Source organism: Oreochromis niloticus, linkage group LG22 (assembly GCF_001858045.2).
Source record: "Oreochromis niloticus isolate F11D_XX linkage group LG22, O_niloticus_UMD_NMBU, whole genome shotgun sequence".
In the NCBI taxonomy this organism is placed as follows: Eukaryota; Metazoa; Chordata; class Actinopteri; order Cichliformes; family Cichlidae; genus Oreochromis; species Oreochromis niloticus.
In genome coordinates, this window is record NC_031985.2 from 23,228,675 (window position 1) to 23,239,144 (window position 10,470).

At 42.1% G+C, this 10,470-nt stretch overlaps 1 protein-coding gene across 1 annotated transcript; it reads right to left on the reverse strand.

The window, feature by feature from the left end:
• Positions 1 to 508: 508 nt before the first annotated feature.
• dync1li1 (dynein, cytoplasmic 1, light intermediate chain 1) lies at positions 509 to 9,900 on the reverse strand. The gene is made up of 13 exons (XM_003444118.5): positions 9,708 to 9,900; positions 9,368 to 9,441; positions 7,314 to 7,430; positions 6,922 to 7,152; positions 6,519 to 6,673; positions 6,237 to 6,330; positions 5,561 to 5,696; positions 5,357 to 5,468; positions 5,056 to 5,115; positions 4,872 to 4,916; positions 4,664 to 4,751; positions 4,426 to 4,548; positions 509 to 1,796 (listed from the first exon to the last, which is right to left on the reverse strand). Exons 1-13 carry the CDS (start codon positions 9,809 to 9,811, stop codon positions 1,678 to 1,680), a joined length of 1,458 nt encoding a protein of 485 aa, XP_003444166.1. The 5' UTR covers positions 9,812 to 9,900; the 3' UTR covers positions 509 to 1,677.
• Positions 9,901 to 10,470: the final 570 nt, after the last annotated feature.

Genomic DNA, 10,470 nt, shown 5'->3' on the forward strand with positions numbered 1-10,470 from the left:
AAGCCAGTGGATTTAAACCCAGGGCCCGGTTGCTATGTGGTAACAGTGCTGACCAATGCACCTATTCTAATAATGTGATGTGTTTAACCAACACTTTTGTGTAAGGGTTTATTCATTTGCTGTTCCTCAGACTCTTTATAAATAATATATATTGTATCGTGTATATTCATGGTGGTCAAGGGAAAAAGTAAACCACTAGAAACACAATAAGAGCTTTTAATATGACTGTTGCTTCGTGATCCCAATGGTATTTAATATTGTACTCTTTTGTTTGAGTCTTAGGACGAGCACTGCACTCAAAACAGTGTCTGAAAACACTTCTTATGTTTCATCCACTTGCAAGTCATGTGCACCAAAGGCCACAACTGATATTTTTCATTCTTCAAAACAAAGGATAATCCAAGGTCACTTGCAGGTCACTGAAGAGGGTGGGGGTGGGCTCAACCTTCAGGTACCTAACTTAAGAGACTGCAGATTTTGTCTGTGAAAAAACAAAACGGAAGCCAGGTGGATGAATCCGAATAAATACAACTTTTATTTAACTGATTGACAGATCTGATTATACAAACGTCAACACAGAGATCTGAAATAACGGGACCGATCAGCGAGACAATGACTGTACATTCTTGTTGTGACCCCCCCCCCCCAGCCAGCAGTAACTATGGAACTTAATCGCTAGTGTTTCTGAACAAGTAAAGCTCAGCTACCCACCTACCCTCTGAAACCTTCCCTTTTTTCAGGTTATAGTCTGGTCTGTACCTCGAGGGGCAGTTTGGCCAATCGTAGGGAACCATGACAGAAGAGCTTGAGTGTCAGGTCTGATGTTTGGTTTGTGTAGTGATGCAGACTCTGTTGCTGCAATTAGAGTTTGCACTGTTTTAAGAGTTTCTAGTGTAAGAGCATAGTAATGTTTTTGTTTTGTTTTGTCATTTGGTTGAAATGCAAACAGCCAAAAATCTTTCGATGAAACGGTTCTATTTGCCTCACTCTCACACTCTCATTCATACACACACCACTCACACACACACACACACACACACACACAAAACTAATATGTTTTTTTCCCCTTCATCATAAAAAAAACTTCTTGCAGTTTTAATGTCAGGCATTTTTCTTTTTCCTTCTTCTTCTACACGTCTTCCTCTGGCCAAGTGTGACTTACCAGACATACATTAAACACATGAACACACACACACATTCATCCCTATGTTATTACCTAAGTGCAGTTTCATCATCATGCACCCTCAGCATTTCCTACAGTAAAAACACCACCTGTACCATCACAATCAATGGATGGATAAAACACCATTGCTGTCGTTCTTGCAATCCAACCAACCTCTCATCCCAGCCTTCACACCCCCATTGCCCCCCTCCCACTAACCATATACTTTCATGTAACAGACCTTCTTGTATTTAAAAGAGACAAATACTTGTCCTTGGTGTAACAGCTGGGAAGAAAACAGGGAGTGAGCGGGAACGAAGTGTGGGTAAAGGGCGAGTTCGTCTCCTTTAGGAGAAAGTGAAGGAGAAATGGGAGGGGGGAAAACTGGTATGTCCACCTGTTCCCTTTTCCCTGCATCTTTATGACGAGGTGGAGGGTGAGAGTGGAGGGAAGAAGGGAGGCGGACGGTGAGTGAGGTGCAGGGGATGGAGGGAAGGAGAGCAGGGTGCTGGTCTTCATGTGTCCTGCCCATCGGTGGCAGGGGTCTCGTTGGCATTGGACAAGTCAGAGTCAGTCTCTCGGCTGGCTATGCGGTCCAGCTCTGCCTGGACGTCGCTCAGGCCCAGCTTTGAACCTGCAAATGTCAGCAGGGACGTACAAATCGGTGCTATGTCACAGAGTAAACAATCAAATACACAAGCTGCTTAGCCAATGCAGCAAATAGCAGTGCGTTTTCACAGCACTGAGTGGTTAACAATGCACAATGCAATAGGAAGAGAGAGAGAAAAAAAAAAAGCTAAGTGCACATGGTTAAAATAAGAGCTGGGAAGAAGCTGATTATTATTCATCATGGATAGTTATGAAAAGTAACATGATTTTAGTACCATTAATGGATATTTTTCATCTATAATACAAGCAGACGACTGCACTGGTTTCAGTGGTCTCATTCTGTCTCAACTCATTTGCATGAGGAACCGCAGCGCTTCTGCTGCTCCTCAGGATAATGACAATAGGCTTATAAATTCGATAGCTCAACAGAGGGAGCCAAGCCAACGATGCAAAGTGGTGGTAAAATATGTTTTTCAAAGTCTTTATTAGTGCCATTCCTATCTAGATATAGAAAGAGATCATTTATTCCTGTCCAGGTTTACACATTTGTGCAATAACTGTGTGATCATATCAATCCTATTTTAAAAGACATCAAAGTATTGTATTCAATTGCATGTTGGCTCTTCTTGCACTTGTTATCTAAATTACACAGCAAAAGGCAATATATTAGAAACTAAAGATTTTTATATAAATATACAATTTTTATATTAATATAAAGCTTTCATTTGAATATGAAAGTTTCCACAGTGTGTGCATGATGGCTGCACCTGCATGTATGCTGGCTATACAATGTAAATTGTTTACAGCTATTGTGTTTTTAAGTGTTGACATAGATTTCCTTCATATAACCCAGCCTTACTCAGAATCATGTGCACTGACTTTGGCAGATGTTAGTGGTGAGAAATGCAACGCAACATGCAAACAAATCATTCAAATTATTTAAAGTGAGAGAGTAACAAGAAGACAGGGCTATTAGGGAAAATAAATGGGATGCGACTGTCATTAAAATCCATTCATCCTTGTCTTCCTGGTTTACTGCTGGTAATCTTCACATTTTGAACATGTGCTCCTAGCCACAAAAATCAGCACATTTATTCTATTACATGTTCGATCAGTGAGACTAACTGCATCTCTGAAGGCAAAACTTAGGCATATGGCGGAGAAGTAATTAAATAGCCATGGGATCATCTCCTGGACCCCTACTTTAGTTCTCAGCTCGGGCAAACTTATATATAGACATTAGGGCTGCCACAAACGATTATTTTGATAGTCGACTAGTCACCGATTATTTTTGCGATTAGTCGACTAATCAGATCATGCATCCATTGGACGTAAAATGTACACCTGAAAATATGTTAAACGTTTATTTTGTGACCCAGAAAGAATAATAATTGTAATATTAAAACTAACTAGCTGCCGCCATTGTTGACAACTGCGCTGGGCCGCGCTATGAATTCTGGAACACAGTTTCTTCTTCTTCGGGGTTTAACGGCAGCTGGCATCCTTGTACATGCAGTGCTGCCATCTTCTGTTTCAGTCCGTTATTACACTCTTAAATACTACTACTTATTCCTGCGTCTTTTGGGATCTTACAAAGCTTCAAACGACGCGTCGACTATTAAATTAGTCGTCGACGATTTTAATAGTCGACGTAATCGTGACTAGTCGACTAATCGTGGCAGCCCTAATAGACATCATATAACCTCCATATTGAAAGGATAGATCATATGTAAATAAATTAACATAAACAGAAAGCCCGCAGCCCAGTCTCTGTCTCTGCTGCATTTCATGCAGGACTGAGAGGAGAGCCACCTTTGTCCCCAAAGCCACCCTGCTTTTTAACTCTAGCCAATAAGAACATTTACCACACCCATAAACATAAACTACACTCTTCTTACACTACTGACACTTTATTCACTTTTAGTCACTTGCAGTTATTTATTCACCTTCAGTCACTTTAATTTTAAAACTGTGTAATTTTAAAACTGTATATACTGTATATTCTGTGTATTTATTATTTCACTCCTATTGCCTGTTCTTATTGTCCTTATCTTCAACGTATGCTGCTGGGTTGTTTGTTAATTGCCCCTCGGGGATAAATAAAGTCTTCTGATTTTGATTCGGATACGAGAAGTAAATAGTGATACAGGAAGTCTGATCCCAGCAATATTCCTGCTTTGGATGCTGGAGAAGGCGTGACAAAAGAATAAATGGGTGCTCTCGGTGTCATACACAAGCAATAATGATGAGAAATATCTTGCTCACACACACCTTAACGTGGCCAGCATCCTCTGACTAGTGCATACACACACAAACACACACACACATTATGAATGGCGTTAACAGTGAGACTGCACACAAGACAGTGAGGGTTCGCTAAGAGGAAAAGACATTCACACGGAGCTACAAACAGACATAGAGACGACAGTGATGGGTGTAAGTTTGTGCAACTTGTAATGATTGTCTTTATTAAGGGTTGTGTTTATGTCTGGAGTGTGAGGATGAGAGTCTAGAGGAAGGATGGCAAACAGGTGACAAAAACAAACAGAAGCTCAGGTGATGAGTACTGAATAAATATGCAATGTCTTCAAAGAGCTGAATAACAGGTCACTTCTATTCAGGGGTACAAAAGCAACGCCTCAGCGTGTTCTCACCTGACTTCCGTACAGTTCCCGGTGTATTGTTGCCACCACCTGGTGTGCCGGGCCCTGCCGTCCCCGCTTTCTTTGTCAGTAGACTGTTGAAGAAATTGGCTAGCACACCCTCACTAGTCTGACCTGCAGCACAATGAGACTCGAGTTGAAAAACATGAGCACAGATGTACAAACAGCAATGCATTTAGAGAGAAACCGACATGAGAGTCTGTGCGTAAGGACGAAATGCCTGACATACCGGACTGTGGCATAGCGTTTGCTACGTTGGCCGCTGCAGAGCGATTACTTGTCCTCGGAGAGCCCGTGGGTGCCCTGCTTGTGGTGTCCTATATTCAGGGGGGAAAAAAAAGTTGATTTCACACATAAGGACACTGGAGGGAGCTTTCTGTTATCATCCGAGCCAAAACTTAGGAGGAAAAAATAAATAAATAAAATGGACCGCTCACCACTGGTCGTCCTGCTGTCACAGCGGGCTGTTTGGCGAGCAGCGACTGTAAATTAGAGCACAACATGCACACGCACTCGAATTAGCACTTCATTAACATATTAAAACCCTCAAGTGTGAGTTAATTTGAGCACCTGCAAGCAGCAAACCCAAATAGCATCGACACCGGTGAAATGTTTTCTGACCTGCAGTTTTAGCAGAAACACTTGGTCGTCTTCTGCCTGAATCTCCTTTTCGTGCACAATCTAATGAAAGGAAAGAGGAAAAAACACAACGTATAAATGTATCAATGTTTTGCTTCTTTGTAGCTCAAAAGCAACTGGATTTGAACAAACATGATTGTGAGCCCCTGCAGGGACATTAAAGGTTAGTGCAACCACTATGAACTGTAAAAATGATGGCTTGTGGTAGCATATGATATTATAATAGTAATCTAAGTGTTACTTGGTGGGATTTACTGGCATAAGAGGATGTTTCAGCATGTACCTTTCTGACTGGTGGCTTGACTATTACATCCTCGAAGCTGTCCTCTGCTTTTATTGTCTGGAAGTTCTCATGAAGTATGGCGATCTTTTTCTCGTTGTCCCAACCTGATGGACTGGTGGAGGGAGGAGACTTGGTTACAAAACAGATACAGGTGGTGCCCACAGCCCTTTATATATGCACACATGTGCGCAAAACCCAGCTTACATAAAGACGGCATCTCTTTCCACCACTTGTGCAGGGCAGTGGAACGGAAAGCCGTAGAGTCTGTGGACCAGGTATTTGTACAGGATGTCCAGGTTCTTCATTTCCTTCACTGATGTGTAAAGCAGAGAGGCGCCGTCTGACACGGCTGTCAAGGATATTTTCAACACTCCAATTTCTAGAGTCAGAAACGATGATAAACACTAACAAAAACAACATTCTTTTGATAACAGTGACACAACTGAAAAATCCAATTCTGGCTTATAATTGCTACAGGGGCACAAAAGAGCTGAGACAGCGTGCAATTATTTTAGTCTTTGTGCTCGTTTTTAAACACAATAAACCTGAAAAATGAAATCCTGCTTTCACTCACTATTGACTGAGTGAAATTATGCAGAGAAACAAACAACTTGAAGCAATACTGGGTGAACTCTGACAATAACTGAACTCAGTTTTCAGAAATAAAAGAAAGCATCGTCAACAGTTCAACTTTTAACAGCTTACAGTGCCAGGGAAATCCTATGGACAAAACATCTCATAGAAGCGAACAGACAAAATGTAAAGCTCCACAGCGACGTAAAGACACTGCATATGTACCACATTTTCATTACGTTCTCTACAACAGTACGACTTTTGCGTTACAGGTTGCGCTAGCCATCAGTTTGTTAAGGAAGGATACACTGCAGACAGAAACGTCTGATGTGGAACTGGATGAAATCCAGGTGTTCGTCTCTGTAGTCGTGCTCCTTTTCCAGTGTGCTGATAGCATCGCACTGAGGAACGGATAAACAGACGTCAGAGATGAATGCTTGTGCAGAGATGCAAAAAATAAGCACTGTGTTGCTATGAGATGAAACCTTTCCTGCTAAAAAAAACAAATAGACCCAAAAGGCCACGAAGCTTAAAATTACACATGGTACAACTTTTGCAACGTGTGGAGGAGAAACAGTGTTATGTGTACCTTTGTGCAGACCACCACTACTGGTATTCCCAGGTTGTGTGTAAGTGTGTTGTCTCCTAAGGGCAGCAGCACGCTCTCTTCTTCTTCACTCCTCCTCTGCGGTGCTCCATCCTCCCCGGTACCTGGCTCCGTGTACTCCTGGAACTGCTTTACCACTGCGCACAAATGTAAACAAACACCGTTAAGGTGCACAGACAGATTAGCAATTACTGGGACCTTGAAGAGGTCAGTTTTTAAAAACCTGTTGTTAGAATTCTTCTAATGGACCTCTTTAGACAAACCCATTTAAGTCTTTTACAAAGATGTCACTTCTCCGAGTAACATTTTATATTCCTAAGATCAATTTTTGTGAAGAAATTATGATTTATTACTTCTAAGTCTGACTGCTGTCAGTATGACTCACGTCTGTGCTCCAGCTCCCGCAGCTTTTCTGGGGGGACTCGGAGTTTGTCGATGTGTTCCCTAGCAACGGCGGCCCACTTCTGGAGAGAGTCCAGGGCGTTCCAAGGCCGCGACATGTCAACCGTTATCAGGAGCAACGTGTTGTCGATAGAGTCCACCGGTACAGCTACTCCCTGCAGACCCTTATGGTAAAGGTCTCCGTCTAACACCCAGGCATTACATCTAGTGTGGTCTAAATACACACACAAACACACACACAAAGCAGGTTAAAGTAAACATTCTGACACAGCCTCCTGATATATTCAGCGCTCGAGTTTACTCTGCAGTCGCAAAAGCAGAAGCACAGTAAGACTCGGTAATTTGTTTTGTGAACAGCAGGCGTTTGCAGGTTACCATCAATGTCATCGTCGTGAACACTGAAGTAGAGGTATTCCAGGCCACGGCCTTTCATGTACTCTTCAACCCCTTGTAGCTTTGCAACCAAAGTGGTCTTTCCCGAGCCCACCTCACCTAAACACACATAAAGTCAGTACATAACATGAAGTAAATATGACCAGTCAAACACAATATGCACCCCCCCCCAATCAGATACAACAACACAAGAACAACAACAATAATAATAAATTTGGAAAAAGCGTTTTAAGTAGCATGAAAACTGAGGTCTACCAATACACTACAGCCCTGTTTCAGGTATACAATTTGATAATTAACTTCCATCTGGTGTTATGAGCTGCACATACTTCAAAGGTAATACCTATAATATTAATATATAGGAAGCATTTTCCTGTAGGTCAAGGTGTGCCACAAAAATTGCTTTCTTTGTCTAACCAGCAAACTTCAAATGTATTATTAATAAGACAGGCGGCGGGGTGGTTAGCACTGTCTCCTCACAGCAAGAAGCTCCTGGATTCTAGGGCCTTTCTGTGTGGAGTTTAGACTCACCGGTGTGTGAATGGCTGTCTGTGTCTATGTTAGCCCTGTGACAGACTGGCAGGCTGCCCAGGGCATACCCTGCCTCTCACCCTATGACAGCTGGGATAGGCTCCAGCCCCCCTGCAACCCTGACTCTAATAGGTGGAAGAAAATGAATGGATAGATGTTACAGAAAAGACAAAACGCATCAGCCTGATTAGAACACATTATATAGATTATGGATTTTATGGTTCTTTGCTGCATGTTTACTACTAGTTTTAGTTTATTCTGGGAATGTGCCCTTCACTTTTGACTATGACTCCCACCAATGTTTTATTGAAAAGATCATTGCATATAAACAGGTATGAATATATGATTACATTTGTGTCCTTTATATCACGATATATACACTTATATTTAATGTGTGTTTTATGCAAATTGCAAAGAACTGTGAAACTGTCTTTAAAAAAATTACTGTAAAAAATGAAATCCTTTTTTTATCATTTAAAATATAATTTAATAATAATAAACACGAAATGGCATTAGCTATTACTTTCATCAAATTAGTCTTTTTTTGTCATACATTTTCACTAAGTTTTGCCTGGTAAATAAATAAATGCATAAAAATTCGATGGCATAAATAAGCTTCCATTGAAAAAAATCAGAAAACTCTGAATTGAATCAAATAAACTGTCTATGGTTAATACGTTCTTGTTTATGTCACAGGGGTTATTGTTTTAAAGCGCGATCTAAGGACGATACAATATGCTGTGCTTACGTGGAGACATTTCAAGCAGTTCCTGCTATCCTCTTAAGCCGACACAATAGCATTGTTATTGTATGTGATTAGGTCAGACCTGCATCCATTCCTGCTCTCTGCCATATTAACTTATACCGACAGGGGGACTCAAGGCATCACAAAGCAGTGCTGATGATGTTGTCACAGGTAACATCATAGTTAAATGGCCTCTCGCCTTCATTGTACACGGGTATAGCTGTCTGATTAGCTGGAATGGGTGTGCGAGCTGCGGATTATCCCGGGCGGATGTGCAGACAGTGTTTTGTGTCGTGGCACGAGAACGGAGCGAGACAGGGAGGCACCCTGTCCGCTTCACCCACGCGGATCTCTGTGGTCCTGCACAATAAAACAACAACACAGTCCGCTGGTCTGTCCCGTCCACTCACAACCATCTCTGCCTAGCTGCTACTAGCATCGCTGAATGCTAGAATGACTTGCAGGCTTTCAAAGCGGCTGTATTAGCTTACATATCGTCGTGAGCTTGTGTGTGTGCGTGCGCGCGCGTACATGACCGCGCGCCAGTGCAGGCGCTTAGAAAATACACCTGTCTCCACCTCTCCTCAGCTAGCCGACGCATCAACAACAAAGCCTCATTGAGTCCAGAGAGATGCTAGCTTAGCAGGGGAGCAAAATTAAGTCTAACTGCTCGGATGAGGTGATCACCAGCTCCTGGGCTGTTGGAGCTAACGGTGCCTACTGGTTAGCCAGGAGAGTGCAGACAAACACAGATACCCACCCATGACCAGGACATTTTTCCCAGACGGTAGCTTTGATCTTGAATGGGTTGACACTTCGCTCAGGATTGTGGACCTGCACACAGAGCATCCCCGTTACAACACGCCCAAACATGCTTGTTCATTCATTCACAAACAAACGAGTGACAGCGAGAAGCTAAAACGAGCTAGTAGTAATGCTGCTGCTGCTGCTGTGTCACCAGTGCCCAATCAGTCTGGTGCTGATGCTAGCTAGCCTCGTTAGCAGGCTAGCTGTCAAACCATCCTTATCCCAGCACAGTGGACCCTCCGCGCCCCCAAATTCTGCTCCCAATAAACCAGCTCTAATCAGCCATCGCCCACCATAAGTTCTGCCCATCATCCTCTTCTGGGTTGGAGTTCTCCAGTGTGTTCCTAGATCCAGCTGAATTGGAGGATAATAGTGCACTCCTCCCTGAAGTCGCCATCTTCGCAGGGCTTGGAAACCGAACGGAGCGCCCGGATGTAGCAGCAGAGCGCTAACCTAGCCCGGCCCGGGGCGTGGTCCGCCCGCACAAAGCTGCTGTCCCTGCTCCAGACATGAAATGATCTCAGTGTGACACAACCCCAGGCAAAGTCCACATGCAGTGTTTCTACAGTATTCAAAACAAATCTGTGTAAAACCAACAACAAACATAATAATAATGATAATAATAATAATAATGATAATAATAATAATAATAATAATAATAATAATAATAATAATAGGCTAATATATAACAAGTTTGGGCTATATGGAAATAACTGGGTTTCTTTTTCTCGTCATTTTGTTCCAAATAAATAATCGAGTTTCCAAAAGAAGCTAAAAAAAATCCGTCTTTTAGACAAAATATCCTCTTAAATGTGCTGCATCCAGAATCAGTGCCTTGATTTGTGAATATTGTGGCACCAGGCCTAAGCCTATAAGGAGATAAAGCGATAATTCCGTGTAGGAATTGGATGGACTTCAAATCGACTGTTCAGGCCTTTAAAAGCTGCACAGCACAAAAATGAGCTAAACTAAACTAAACTAAGTTATAAAGACTTACAGCTTATTATTTAAATATTTCTTGTTTTAATTTAATTTCACACTTTTATTTAGTTAATT